The 15584-nt window shown below is 45.7% G+C and overlaps 1 protein-coding gene across 5 annotated transcripts in view; it reads left to right on the top strand.

Annotated features, from left to right (window-relative positions):
* Positions 1-15584, top strand: part of RALGAPA2 (Ral GTPase activating protein catalytic subunit alpha 2) — a 282250-nt gene that overhangs the window by 89264 nt on the left and 177402 nt on the right. For 4 of the 5 annotated variants that reach the window (XM_082857547.1, XM_082857546.1, XM_082857548.1 and 1 more), the window contains exons 14-16: positions 771-882; positions 7448-7685; positions 10899-11063. In XM_082857547.1, coding sequence (XP_082713673.1) covers positions 771-882; positions 7448-7685; positions 10899-11063 — 515 coding nt within the window. Of the gene's footprint in view, positions 1-770; positions 883-7447; positions 7686-10898; positions 11064-14978; positions 15120-15584 lie in introns of all 5 variants that reach the window. The other variant, XM_082857550.1, reaches the window with a different exon arrangement.

The raw sequence follows: 15584 nt of genomic DNA, 5'->3' as shown, positions 1-15584 counted from the left end.
CGTGCTCTGCAACAAGAGAAGACACCTCAATGAGAAGCCCGCGGACTGCAACAAAGAGTAGCCCCTGCTCGCCACAAATAGAGAAAGCCCACACGCAGTAACGAAGACCCAACACAGCCAAAAAAAAAAAAAAAAAACACGGTCCGAGGAGTGCTGTGATGGAGACGTTGTGACCGCGGTTCCGAGGGGTGCCCTGTTTGCAGAGTCGGGATCTTCCAGGCACAAAGCTCCGTACCCTAAGTGTCCAGTGGTGACCTTTCCCAGCCCTCCTACCTGTGGGAGTGCTGTGGAGCGCGGCCACCCGCCACTGCCGACGGAAGACCTCCCCAGGACGAGGACCAGGAAGTCCATGTTGTTCACTGTCACACAGAGAGATAGGGAGGCCGCTCAGTTTAAGTAAAATAATGGATGTGAAAGTTTGAGAGTGCTGCATAAGCTCAGTAGGCATCTCCCCGTGTGCCGTAGGTGCTGGCACAGGTGGAGAAAATGTGTCGCCTCCATTTTTACAATGGGGGGGGTCAAGCTGGGATGAGACCTGGGTTGTCCTGTCTACTGATGTGGGCACAAGAGGCGTATTTTTAGAACTGTGGTAACATAAGCTAGCTTATTTTGATAAGTATGGTATTCATTATGTAATGGGCATTGAGATACTTCTGAATGATATGTGATTATCAATTTTGCTGAATCCTTAAGAGAATTTCATGTACCTATAAATGTAAGTGCTTTGGAGACGTGATTAATAATATGAGCTTTTATTTTGGGTGGCCCAGGGAACAGATGTTGCAAATACTACTCAGGATAACAGAAGCTGTCATGCAGAAGCCAAAGGATAAACAAATAAAGGACTCGTTTGCCCAGAGCTTGGCAGGGTTACTGTTTAGGGTAAGTTTTTTTAATTAAAACACTGCAAATGCAAGAAATGAATTAGATTTTACAGCAAATTAGTTTTAATCACAGAATTTCAAGAGTAAAATTAAACTAACTTTAAATTTCTAAAAATTTAATTAGAAAATTTCCTTCTTAGCTTTGTCTTGAAGGTTGTAATCTTGTCTTTACAATTAGTGCTGCTCTTCTCTTAGGCCTTCCCACCTTTCTGCCATCTACTTCCTCTTTTGATTTGCTGAAGGTTGCTAGAAATTAGGAAGATGACAAGAGCTGATGCCCTTGGTGTCGGGCCAGGTAGATTTGAAGAGGTGAAGGATGGACAGAGCATGGGAATAGGAATAGGATGGGAGAGGTTCGGACTAGAGATAAACGTGTGAGGGCCATTGATGTGCTGAGCGATTGTGTTTAAAGCCACAGGGCTGGGTGGGATCACCTGGGGAGGTGATTATGAAGAGAGAAGAGGGCCATCTGCCGATGGTCAGATGGAGAGGGCCAGCCAGAGATGCTGAGGAATGGTGGCCAGTGACCTGGGAGGGTAACTGGGGGCGCATGTGTCCTGGATGCCCTGAGAGCAGTGTTGAGTAAGAGGAGACAGCCAGTCGACTGTTGGCTTTGCCAAGATGTTGGTGGCTGAGAATGTTCTAGGGGAATGAGGCCCACCTGGAGTGGATGGAGGAGAAAGTGAGAGCTGGGCAGTGGAGGTCCCAGCTAGAGTCACGGCTTTGCAGAGGGAATGGTGTGGAAGGGAGGGGGGAGGAGGGGGTGAGCTGGAGCCAGCGGGGATGTGGGGAGCAGGGTTTCAGGAAGGTGGCGGTAAAGTATGCTCGGTCACCAGTGGGGATGATCCAGGGAGGGAGAGTAGCATCGTCTGGGGCAGAGAGAACCTCAGAGGTGAAGTTCTGGACCAGGTGAGGAGCCGGGTTGACCTCCAATGGGAGCGGAGAGCCAAGGAGATGGCTGCGGTTCCTGCATCTCATGGCAAGAAGGGTCCAGCGCAGGAGTCTCTGACGTCACCCTGAGGGGCAGAGAGGGGAAGGCACGTGAGGAACTGACGGCCTGGAGAGAAGTTGAAAGGGTCCTGAGGGCGGCAGCCTGTTGCAGCATTGCTCTTTTCTAGAATCACTAGTATTTATGGAATGCATAGTTGTTATGAAATATTTCTGACAGAGAGCAGGGTGAAAGAATGTGACGTTCTATCCAATAAAGGCTGTGGTCCAGTGGATGGGCCTGACTTTGAGTAATCCAACAGGAGAACGAGGGTGGACCATCAGCTGGGGTGACACTGCAGGGACAGAGGTGGCTGCCCTCCTCGGGGACTGGAAGGTGGTTTTGGAGGTTATGTGTTAAGAGCATATCCAGAATACAGGTAGGTTCTGTGGGTGAAAGTGACAAAAAAGAGAAGTTAGTACTCTAAATAAAGCCAAATATTCCCTTTGTAATGCAAGAGAAGCCAGCTGTTCATATTAATTTTGAATAGTTTACTATGACTGAATGATCTTGACCTGACGAGAAACGTAGGAAAGGCTGCAGAAGTAATTGGCATGAACTCAGTTAACCCCTCATGGTATAATCACCTTTAGTCTGATAACCTTGCCTTCACTGGATGGGTGAAGTGCTCTGCACACCCTTCTGTGTGTCCAGCTTTGCTGTGCTCTTGCCTGTAAGGTGGCACTGACCACCTGCCCTGCGGTCTGCCTGGACAGACAGACCCTGTGCTCACCTTGCTCTGACTCTGGGGCATCTCACTGTTCGACCTTCCTGACCTCCCCTTCTTTTTTTTTTTTTTAACATCTTTATTGGGGTATAATTGCTTTACAATGGTGTGTTAGTTTCTGCTTTATAACAAAGTGAATCAGTTATACATATACATATGTTCCCATATCCTGGCCTCCCCTTCTTGATGGGACTGGAGCTGCCATGTGACATGGATGGGGGCCGGGCTTAGGCGGCGGGTGCCTGGGCCCCACTCCTCACCAGTTGTCTAGTCCCATATCTACTGTGGGTCTTGGAATTAGAGTGAGAACTTGTCACTAAACTAAGCAAGAGTGTATTGTGGAGTGTGGTTTCTGTTTGTTTGGTTTTGGTTTGGGGAGGGGGGCAGAATCCTCCTCATTAATGGAGAAGTCTTGTCAGATCTTACTCGAAGATGAGTTTGGAGTCCATGATTATTAATGATTTTGATGTCGTTGTTGTTATTATTTTGGCAGTGGTTCAGCGCATCCAGAGGAATGCTTACATTAATTAAGAGCTAACCATAAAGTAGCAGAGAGAAGATGTGCTTTTGAGACTTAGACAGATTCTGGGTTCTGACCCCAGCTCTGGTACTTCCTGGCTTGTGTGGCCTTGAGCAAATCACTTCATCTTTCTGAGTCTTGTCCCTCATCTGCCACAGTCAGGAAAGGGCTCCTTCCTACCTTCCAGGGTTGTTGGAAGAATCAGAGAGGATGCACCTGGATTTATGATCATCTGTTGGCCTCCCAAGTCCCTTTGTGAGACCCCAAGAGGAGGGAAATGTGAAAGGTCAGGGCAGATCTGCCAGGCAGTCAGGCGGCTCCATCTTAGTCCCATCCTACAGTTAAAATATGCTGTCTGGGTTCCCTGGTGGCGCAGTGGTTGAGAGTCCGCCTGCCGATGCAGGGGACACGGGTTCGTGCCCCGGTCCGGGAGGATCCCACATGCCGCGGAGCGGCTGGGCCCGTGAGCCATGGCCGCTGAACCTGCGCGTCCGGAGCCTGTGCTCCGCAACGGGAGAGGCCACGACAGTGAGAGGCCCACGTACCGCAAAAAAAAAAAAAAAAAAGTGCTGTCTGATCAGTATTTGTGTGGTCATGCAGCCTGTCTACAGTTGCCAGATACTTGATTTTTAAAATTTTGAATAAATAGACTATTAAAGGGGACGGGGAATTAAGTTGCCATTATCCTTTTATCTTTTTCTAATTTTTCCTTTAGCGTTTAGGTTTTTCTCTGTCAGTAAATAAGTTGGGTTGACAAATTTTCTTGAAATGATAGTTGAGTTTTACTTAGTTTTAAATACTTACCAAGTAATGCTGATCGCCATGAATGATGCTTTACATACTTCCGTCAGTGCTAACTGTGCCTCCTGCTTGAAGCTCAGAAGTATATCAGGAAACTTGGACTTCGGTCCTTCTGTTTATAGCCTGAGCCAATACCTTAAAATTATGTCATCCCCTAAGTGAGGTGGGTAGAGAGACATAGAAAGTGGTTGGTTCGGAAACTTTGTAAGAAAAGGAGTGATTTACCAGTGAAGGTGTGTTTTATACGTCTTGTGTGCCAAGACATACTTGATAAAACATGACTTTCAGTGCCGAAGGATGAAATTAGGGATGCCCTTATTCAGCTTTTTATCTTTAGAGAGAAATAGGACTCCAGAAAAGCCGTGTAATTGTCCAGGTCACAAACCAGGTTAGTGACAACCGAGTCTGAGGCCCTCTCTTCCCCTCTGCCTGTTAGAAAAGGGGGCCCTGGGCTTACGTCTGCTGACTGTCCTTAGCTGTGAATGAGAATGAGGTGTGATGTGTGATGATGCACATGTTTGTGAGATTTGCGGAGGTGAAGCCTATAAGCTGCAGGAAGTCATCGTTCTGTCCTTGTCTAATAATTAGTCAATAAAGCGAGGCCAGTGCAGGACCCAGGGGGCATCTTATACACACTCCTCTGCTTTTAAACCTGAAGCCAGCGCCGTGACCACATGTGAGGCTGAGTCCTGGCAACTTGGCCAGTCTCTGCATTCTCCTACTCTGGAAGATTATATGTATATTTTTAAATTTATTTTATTTTATTTCTGGCTGTGTTGGGTCTTCATTGCTGTGCGCGGGCTTTCTCTAGCTGCGTCGAGCGGGGGCTACTCTTCGTTGCCGTGTGCGGGCTTCTCAATGCGGTGGCTTCTCTTGTCACGGAGCATGGGCTCTAGGTGCGCGGGCTTCAGTAGTTGTGGCTCACGGGCTCTAGAGCGCAGGCTCAGTTGTTGTGGCGCACAGGCTTAATAGCTCCGCGGTACGTGGGATCTTCCCGGATCAGGGCTTGAACCCGTGTCCCCTGCATTGGCAGGCGGATTCTTAACAAGTGCACCACTAGGGAAACCCCTGGAAGATTATATTTTTGATCTACCATTTATTAATTTTATTGTGTATATGCACTTTATGGTAATGACCTCAAACTCATTTTGAAAACAGGAGTGTAAAAAATGAATAAACAGAAGCTGGCATTTTAGTCAGAATAAAAATGTATAATAAAGTACTAATAACAATAAATGGTAACATTATTTTAATTTTTCCTTTTGCATTGTCCTTAATTTTTAAAAAATTCATTCATCTTAGAACCAGATTTTAAATATGAGTGTTTAGAGCCTTGTTTTCAATATACTCAACTATTTTAGCTCAACTTTAACATTTTTACCCCTTTAAAAAGTGTAGTTAATATGAATTAAAACGGAGAACAGGTACATTGTCATGAGGGTCACTTTATATATGATTTTTCAGGTGGTCAGAGCAGGCTTGTCTAGGTACAGACTCCTTTCTTTTTCTCAAAGTTTTCCTAGGTCTATATTAGAAAAATTTCTCTTTTAATTAAAAAGCAGTCTACGGCCATACGACCCTGAACCCGCCTAATCTAATCTAAATTAAAAAGCAAATTCACCCCCATCCCATGCACAGTACAACTCCTGACAGCAGTGGGAGCCTATTTGCATCTGGGTTGGGCAGAGATATTGGCGAGTTGGCACCTTACCTGGTACATTTTAGCTCTGACAATAGATCAGGGAAGTTACCCAGACTTTGGCTATAAAGATTCCCTCAACTAAGATTAGGAAAGCATCTGGGGCTCATCTGAGATGGACTTGGCACTTCTTTCAAGGGAGATACATTTTGGTTTTTTGTTGTTGTTTGTTTTTTATTTATTTTAGTTTTAGGCTGTGTCGGGTCTTAGTTGAGGCACGCGGGATCTTCGTTGAGGCATGCGGGATCTTTCGTTGTGGTGTGAGGTCTTCTTTCTGGTTGTGGTGTGCGGGTTTTCTCTTCTCTAGTTGTGACGTGCAGGCTCCAGGGTGCGTGGGCTCTGTAGTTTGCGGCACGCGGGCTCTCTAGTTGAGGCGCACGAGCTCAGTAGTTGTGGCACGCGAGCTTAGTTCCCCAACCACGGATTGAACCCTCGTCCCCTGCGTTGGAAGGCGGATTCTTTACCACTGGACCACCAGGGAAGTCCCGGGAGATACATTTTGAGTTGAATCTTAAAGGATGCAGAATATTTTGGCAGAGGTAAGGAGCTGGGCACCTTGGAGGTAAGGAAATACCCAGAATACATGCATAATTGTCTTGTTGTAGGGTTGCCCCTGCGAGCAGCTGTGAGACCAGGGGGACTGAGGGACTCTTAGGGAAACGAACTCCGATGGGGGAAATGCAGGCTGCTTCCTGGAGGCTGGGGGTGGGTGACATCAGGGACACCCAGGAGGAAGTGACGTCCAAGTTGTGACCTGAAGAGTGGGCGGAAGTTAAAGAAGCAAAATGAGGAAAGAGAGGGAGGGAAGGGTATGTGCAGAGGCCGGGAGAGGAGAGGCCAGGTGGAGGGCCTGGAGGGCTCTCAGTGGAGGAAACTGAGTTCTTTTCACAACTACGCTGCGTGGCAGGTGCCTGCAGGACGTGGCATGTGGGCTACGAGTGAGCAGAGAGAAGGGTCAGGAAATCAGCATCTCGAGAGGTCTGGGTTGAACGTGGGCAGTGAGCAGGTGGTCATTGGAGCCATGAGAACGGGGACCAAAACCTAGGCAGAAGGTGGGGTGGCAGAGGATGGAGTGAGTGTGGAAGATGGAGTGAGTGTGGGCCATTCTTTCAAGAAATTTGGCTTTGAAAGGGGAAGAAGGGGCTGTAGCTCGAAAGGGACATCAGGGCTCAAGGGAACTTCTGTGGGGTTTTTTTGAGATAAGGAAGAATTGGATCATGTTTACATGCTGATGGGTAGGAGCTGGGGAAGTAGGATGGGCAGGGGGTCAAGGTGAGGTGGGGTTAACAGAAATGCAGAGTCTGAGGAGGAGGCCGGGAGCAGGGGTCAGGGTTGGGGGGCACGCAGGAGAGCAGGGCCCCCTCCCTGCACGGCCTGCAGTGGGGGAGGAGCCAGGCGGATGCAGGCCTAGTGGGCGGAGGTCCAGGGCATTGTTTCCTGGGGTCTGTGCTCTGAAGTCTGCTTTGAGCTCATCTGCTGCCAGTCAGGCAGGAGCTGGTGGAGGTGGAGGTTTACCTGCAGAAGACAAGGCTCGGAGTGGCCCCTGCAGGGAGTGAGGGGGCGAATAGGCTCCCCAGGTTCCGCCAGGACCAGCCACAGACAGTAGGATCATTTTGATCAGTGTCTGTTCAGAATGATAACTAATTTCACAGTAGCTCAAATCTTGATTGCAGTGGATCAGATGCATTTTGAGAAATTAAACACAGTATCCCCAAGCACTTTTTATGTTAAAATTCATTTTATTAATAGTGATTTTCAGTGTTTTGTCGAAAGTACACTTCTTCCAAATGGAGATGATTGAATTCTCCTGTTGATTGGTCGTTTTCAGACGCTCATAGTGGCCTGGATCCGCGCAAACCTCTGCGTGTACATCTCTCGGGAGCTCTGGGACGACTTCCTCGGGGTGCTGTCCTCCCTCACAGACTGGGAAGAACTCATCCACGAGTGGGCCAGCATCATGGACTCCTTGACGGTGATGCTTGCCAGGACCGTGTACGGAGTTGAGATGACAAACCTACCTCTGGACAAATTAAGTGAACAGAAGGAGAAGAAGCAGCGAGGCAAAGGTATTTCCTGCCTGGCTGGGTGGCACCGGGCGTCTGAGTCTGGGGAGGAGTGTGTATTAAACAGCAGGCAGTCGACGCATGGAATTTCATAGTCAGCTGAACCAGCTGTACGGACAGTATCTTTTTTTTTTTGTGGTACGCGGGCCTCTCACTGCTGTGGCCTCTTCCGTTGCGGAGCACAGGCTCCAGACGTGCAGGCTCAGCGGCCATGGCTCACGGGCCCAGCTGCTCCGCAGCATGTGGGATCTTCCCGGACCAGGGCACGAACCCATGTCCCCTGCATCGGCAGGCGGACTCTCAACCACTGCGCCACCAGGGAAGCCCCGGACAGTATCTTTTAACGGTGGTGTTCAATCGCATCTCCTAGCACTGTGTCCCCTTAGTGAGGATGACGGACAGGCTGGGAAGAAGGAAGAAGGAGGATTGGGAACAGTAGTGATAGCGCGGTGGGGGCCGGGTGCACCTTCTCTGCCTTCACCCTCAGGGGAGCCTGTGATGTCCGTGCCACTCTCCCCACATCACAGACCAAGAAACTCAAGGACAGAGTCCACAGGGATTGGCTCACTCGGGGTCACACAGCTAAGAAGCGGTAAAGCCGGAAATCAAAGCCAGGCAAGTCCCACTCAAGGCGCCCCACTATTTGTCATCTATTCTGCTGCGCCCCACCCCCGGGAAGGTGGAGAAGTTCTGAATGCTTCACATGGAGTCATTCTGGCTTTTTTGTGTTTCTGGGTGAAAATTGTTTTGAGACCTGGAGTCAGATCAAGGCGGGAAACCTCAGTACTGGTCTCTGTTGGGGATGACACTCTGCAGCCCGTCTTCATTACTGTTTTTAAGGCTGTGACACAGTCCTTGGATTAGTTCCCTGTACTCCAGCTTATTGTGTAAAGATTTTGAGGCCGCTCATAGAAATACACATAATACAATGGATAAAATACATAAGGACACTGGGGCGGAATGAACAGGGGTGGAGCTCCAGGCATGGATAAAATGCCAGGATGCACAGTGAAGAGCCTCGGTGCTGCTGGGGAGGCGGGAAGGGGGCCACCACAGATTCAACTCTGATCATCACAGAGTAACAAGGGAGAATCACAGAGTGCAAAAGGTGTAAACAAGCTAGTTGCTTGGCTTGTCCTGGTCCTGGGGCCTGTGAGGAATTTTTCCTCCAGAGACTTACAAAAAGCATGTTACTTGCTGTGGTCAGCTACAGCCTCGACAGTGGTCTTAGTGTAGATGGTGTCAGTTAGCTTTGCTGTGTGACAAAGCACCCCAAAATACAGCGACTTCAAATAACACCATTTATTCAGATCATGATTTTATGGGTTGGCAGTTGTGTTGGCCTCACAGCTGCGTTCGCAGTCAGCCGGGCTGTGACATGCTCAGCGAGCGGCAGCTCCACTGCCAGGGGTTAGCCGGCTGTCGGCTGCGCAGTAGAGGTGGCGAGGCCGTACATCTTTCATCACCCAGCAGGCTAGCTCAGGCTGTTCACCTAATGGCTTAGGGTTCCAGGAGCAGGGGAGGACACACTCAGATTTTCAGGTACATTTCAAATCTCTGCTTGCTCAGTTTTGCAACCAAAAGTCATGTGCTGAAGCCCAGAGTTAATGTGGGAGAGGATGACAGAGGATGTGGATGCGGGGAAGTGTGAACCAATTATGATTAGTTAACTGCAGAGCCATGTAGTTAATGTGACTGATTCCTAGAATGTCTTCATTGCAGTCTTTGAGTGGCTTGCCAAGGCACCAATTAGTAAGAGCAAGTCAGTGAGAAACCAAAACTAACTAGTTGAAGTATGGGGCATTCCAGTGGGATTGTCTAATCCCAGTTTGGATTTAGACTGTCTAATGCAATGTTCTCACATACTTTAGCAGAAGATCCTTTTTTCTCCCTAGTTGAAGTTGTAAGGAGCCCCTTCCTAAAAAAAAATACATGAGATGGAGATTTGGGATTGAAGTCAGGGCAGGGAGCCCAGAGCCTGAGCCCTGGGCCTCTGTAGTGTCCTCCATAGCAGCTCTGGGGGCCTCTCTGTAAACCCAGAGTCTGGGAGGGTCTAGGTGCTTCCAGCCAGGAACTTGGCTCCCTGGACTGTGGCTCTCAGTCCCGAAGAGTCTACCTGACTGGGGCACCTTTCAGGATGGAGGGGAGTGGCTGAGACAGAAAGTAAGGACTTTCTCAAACTAACCATGTTCCTGCCTCCTGGAATTCTTATAATCCACCCTCCCCTTCAGCCCCCAAAATATTCTCTTCCCTCCCACTATGTGAACACAGATTCATAGGGGGAGATAGGCTTGTCTTAGGAAGGTAAACAACTTCAAAAAATGCTATTTTCAGGAAAGATACAGAACAAATTTTACTATTTAATTAATGACCATGGCAAATATTTCTGATTTATTTATTATATTGCCTTATTCTTAAAACACATTTAAATATCCATTATGGAAATACTTGCTGTACGAGCACTAGATTTGTGGAAACAAAGTACACTCTCAGAAGAATCTGGGTGTGACAGCGAGCCACAGGTGGCAGCCACCAGCCACATCGTATGTGTGCAGAAACCTCGAAGTGCCTCATCCTCTTTTCTTCTGTCTTTCTTTGGATCCTTGACCACTTACTTAAAATACTCGTCCAGAGCAGTATGAGAGGAGAAAAAAGGTGATTCACAGATCTGCAGTATTTTACTAATTGGAGCTTCACTTAAAATAGGATTTTGTATTGTTTGTAGAATTTCATTAACTTTGCTTATTTGAGTATAATTAGAGTTTATGGGCATAAATTTCTTTCAGGGATTCATGGAGAGGTTGGCGTCTGCAGGATGGAATACTGTTCTCAAATCAGGGTCTCTAATTTACTGGTTTATAGAAGCAGTTTTTGGAGTATCCTGAGAGCAGCGGTGTAACTTCCTTTGACATTGTTCTTATGTTGAAGAAGATTTATTAATTTTTTTTTGTATATTGGAATGAGTACCGTGAAGATATGTGAATTTTCATGAGACCGTTGAAGATGCTTGAAAAATACTTCGGCAACAGGAATTTTCAGATTCCTGATATATGAATAACTCCCTAAATTGTAATATAAGGAAGTGGCACCTAATCTGCAGCAAGAGAATCTGCTGACTTATATACATCATTCTATGTATGACATTTGCTGAGCAGCACAGGCTATGAAAGAAAGAATAATGAATTCAGTCTCTGGATTATTTTTCTTGTCTCGTAGGCTGTGTTCCAGATTCTCAGAAAGGAACCACCGTGGGGAGATCCTTTTCTCTGAGTTGGCGGAGCCACCCCGATGTGGCCGAGCCCATGAGATTTAGGAGTGCCACCACATCCGGGGCGCCGGGAGCTGAGAAAGCGAGAAACATCGTCCGCCAGAAAGCAACCGGTAAGCACGTGTTCTAGTATTTCTCAAAGGAATGGATTTATAGGGATCAAATGTTTTTAAAGTTTTAAAGTTCCACTCAGAACTTAAAACACCAGGTCTTTTATTAACTGAGATGTCTCTGTATCTTTTCAACTTTCTGTCTGACTACTTTCCGAATCAGTTTGTGACATTTATTTCTAAATCCTTCATTGTGAAAAAGAACTTGAGATGTTAATATTGAGTGAGATGTTTGTGCAAAAGAGAGAAAATAGATGTTTTGTTTGGCCCTTGAAGAAAATAGATTCTTAGTAATCACACAACCGGTTGCATTGTTGTTGCTGTTGAACAATGCTGATCTGAAGAGAGGGTGGAAACTTATTCCAGCAACGAAAAGGAGAATAAGGGCTTAGTTTTCAGGACTGGAAGGAGACATTTACATTTTTTGCTTCTTTGGAAAATGGAGCTTTACACGCCTGTAGATGTTGACCTTACAGGCTGTTAGAATTAACAAGAACTTGACCGGGAACCTCCAGTTAATCAAACTGTTGCTACAGTTTACTCTTAAAAAGAGAGAACTCTTTAATAAGTAAGCTTGTATACATTTTTTAATAAGAACAAATAAAGCCCCGAACCTTCCCAGTGACTTTGAGGCTGTAACTTAAGTTTAAAACAGATTCCTATGAGTTTTTCTCAGATTCCTGTAGTTTTTCACATCAATAATACCATGCAATTGCAATTGATATTCAGCATGTTGACCGCAGAGAGAAGGTCACAGTTTCCTCTGGTCATAAATCAAGGATTCATGGACACTCAGCATTTTTTCCAATGCTTAGTAAAGGCTTACTACAGACGGCTTAGAATCCTGTTGGAGTTTTAATGAAAATATATTACACCTCAACCCTAACTCCTCCTTGTTTTCACCATAGTATTTGTTTGTCATTGTCACCTTATTTATACCCTCCTTCTTGCTTCCTCCTCTCCCTGAGGAGAGACCTAGTTTCTGGTAACAGGCAGCTTTGGGGGAGGCTTATTCACGCATTTCCTTTCTCATCCCAGCTCCCAAAATACCTTTCTTCCATCACTGGATCCTTAAAAGGGAGCAGAAGAGAAGTTTGTGACAAAGGTGGCATCATGCCTGAGCCGCCCAGACTTCCTGCTGCCCCTCACAACCCCTGAATTACAGAGGTGATAAAAGTGTTCATTCAAAGCACTTTTTAAAATTTTATTCTCACATTTTAACGAGCAGCAAATGATTGTATATTGCATGTTCCATATGCCACTACTTGGCCAAAACACAGCCATAGGAGAGATTGCATCTTCCTTTTTCAAGAGGTATTCTAGACCAGCAATATGGTAGAGGCGCCAGTAGGTTTTAGAAAATCTTCTGTGCCTTTACACCCGTGCGGTTCTGTTTATCAGTGTTCTCAGGGGCCTGAAAAGTCATACAAAGCTAAGAGCTTTTATTGGGTTGGCCAAAAAGTAACATCTTACAGAAAAACCCAAATGAAGTTTTTGGCCAACCCGATACAAAGTCCTGTAAAGGTCCTTGTAGAGTATGTCACTTCAGCACCATAAACCTGGCCTTTGTAGGATTCATTCAATTAAAAACACTTGGAAGCATAACCTTTAAAAGAGAATGAAGATGAGAGCTATTGAGTAGGACAGATCTATTATCTTCATGTATTCTACACACATACATGTATGGATACGTATTTCCTATTTTATACTTTTTAATATTATAAAATATTATGATTCTTGTTGCCTGTGAAAACAATGGTTTTTGAGTATTTTATTACATCATGCTGTTTTATAAATGTAATCTGCATAGACTACACGAGCTTTTACTCACTTCTATTATTTTTACGTATTTTTAGTCTTTAAGAAGGCCCAGAACATTTTATGGTAGATTTTGGCTGTGTAGAGGCCACCTTTAATGAGAGAACAGGAAGCAGCTCATGACATTAGTTTGTGCACTGTTATCATGAAGATTTTTTATTATGGAAGACCCATGTGAAAGTGACTTTTTTTCTAATCCCAGTAAGAGAATATTTCAAGATTATTCTATTATAATTTGCCCCACAGACTACACTTAGACTGAGAAACTGTCAGTGATGGTGGCAAGAGGGAAATATAAAATCAGCAGGTGTGGAGTAGGGGCGTGACAATTAATTTAACAGAGAATGTACTCGTTTGCACCTTAAAAGGACTGGCAGGGGGAGTCTTAAGAATGACAGAGTCAGCCTCCATTCCTGAGTATGAATGATGCTAAAACTTTACATGTCTAAAGTGAATGGTTAAAGCAAGTCAATTAATTTTCACACAAAATAATCTATATTTTATTATCTCTAAAATATCTAGTGATCAATTTTGGAAAAATGCACAATTATTTGAATTATAAGAGGAAAACCTTTTTTCTTTTTTTTTTTTCTTTTTTTTTGCGGTGCACGGGCCTCTCACTCCCACTGTGGAGCACAGGCTCTGGATGCGCAGGCCCAGTGGCCATGGCCCACGGGCCCAGCCGCTCCGCGGCATGTGGGATCCTCCTGGACCGGGGCACAAACCCGTGTCCCCTGCATCGGCAGGCGGACTCCCAACCACTGCGCCACCAGGAAAGCCCAAGAGGAAAACGTTTTAAAAGCAACATTCAAATGAAATGTCCCTGACATCGAGCATTAGACAAATCTTTTAGGAAATTTGAAGTCAGTCAGTTTGATGTTTACACAGAAGTCGTTTTCACCTAAATAGTACCTTATACGTTTGTGATTATGCTGTAATCAGTTCTGCAGACAGTTCTGTAGAGCTGGGAATTCTGATAGAGAGTGGGGGAAGACAGGAAAGTAAAAAGTTTGTTTTGCTTTTTGCAAATGTGTCACTACCGTTTGTAGTTGTATTCCGTTAATGTTAAATAAAATCATGTGAAAATAGTACAGCAAGTAAACCTCCATATTTTTGTTTTAAGGATAAAACTGGTTTTACTGATGGTGGTTTCATGTGTACGAGGCCTATTCTCTTCCTGTGTCTATCCATTTTCTCAAATGGTTTTGACTAGCAGTACATAGAAACTTAAGAACACCATAAATTTTGTACTAAGAAATTGTGGATTTAATAAGCACGAAATGTATTTAAAAGGATGGGTTTCATGGAGACTTTTTTACCTTTTTCCCAAATATCAGACCCTTGAACGTTCAACTTGACTTTCATGTGTTCTGAAGTTTTTAGGCTCTTCAGTTTACTAAACGATTTGCTTCTGAATACAGTCATCTCTCAGTAAACCAATTTTTGAATTATTGATTATTTATGAAACCATTTTAATCTTAGGTTAGATTTTCCGTCCCTCACCGTGGCCTTTTTTTTTTTTAACTCTTTTTTTTTTGCGGTACATGGGCCTCTCACTGCCGTGGCCTCTCCCGTTGCGGAGCACAGGCTCCAGACGTGCAGGCTCAGTGGCCATGGCTCATGGGCCCAGACGCTCCCCGGCATGTGGGATCCTCCCAGACCGGGGCACGAACCCGCGTCCCCTGCACCGGCAGGCGGACTCTCAACCACTGCACCACCAGGGAAGCCCCTCACCATGGCCTTTTTGTTTGGACCCATTAGGAAGAGAAAACTGGTTGTAATGTCTGCCCAAGTAAACAAACAAGCTAAATGTGAATCTGATACACAGCAGAAAAAAAGGAAAGGCTCAACATACAAAGCGTTATAAAATGAGATTGATTATTTGTGAAAGTCCTGTGCTCCCATGCCATCAGAATGACTGAAAGTTGGCTGTATTTAGAGACTATCATTAAATACTGTGCTTTGTGCTAACTTCCTTCAAAGTTTGAAATGACCTCCTCTGAATATTTAAAGAGAGACCAGAAAAATAATAATAATGAAAAGGAAGTGAAAGATCCTGCGGTTCTTCTGACATGATTGTTGCTTTATCTCTCCTGGAAGCTAAGCGAAGCCAGTCTGTCAGCAGCTGTGCCCACCTCTCTGAGGCTTTGCCCGCCACTAAAAGCGTCCCGCTTCTCCTCCACACCGTGAGCGCTCTCTTCCCTGGTCTATCTTACACCTCTTGCTCTCACAGGCTGTCAGGTACTGTAATGCTGTCTCATGTGGCACCCCCACGTCCCTGGGCTGCTCCCGCTCACCTCTGCGCCTGGCTTCCTTTGTTAATTTCCCCACGTCACGCATGCCTACCTGGCCATTGCACTTTGCCTTTATTTTCAACGAATATCAATTGTTTCTATGCAGTTAAGATGCTTAGTAGCAATTGGATAGTCAGGCAGAATTTCTGTAACACCACTGGTCTTTGCATTCCCAGCTGAGCACGGTAGTTTTTACGAGGGGAAAACAGTGATGCCTGCCTCGTGTGCCTTCAACAAGGAGCCTACAGAGAGGAAGGAAGTCTTCATAACATTCTGCAACAGTTACGAGTGTGCCGATGTTAGCATGTTTGCTGGGCCTCCCCCGCAAAATGAATAAACTGGAAAAATCCTGCAGGCTAGACTTCCTTGGAGTTAGTAAATCATGTAATAATTTATGTTTAAAGTAATGATC

This window comes from Leucopleurus acutus (assembly GCF_964270905.1).
Source record: "Leucopleurus acutus genome assembly, chromosome: 16".
NCBI lineage: Eukaryota > Metazoa > Chordata > Mammalia > Artiodactyla > Delphinidae > Leucopleurus > Leucopleurus acutus.
This window is presented reverse-complemented; position numbering and strand designations above follow the sequence as displayed.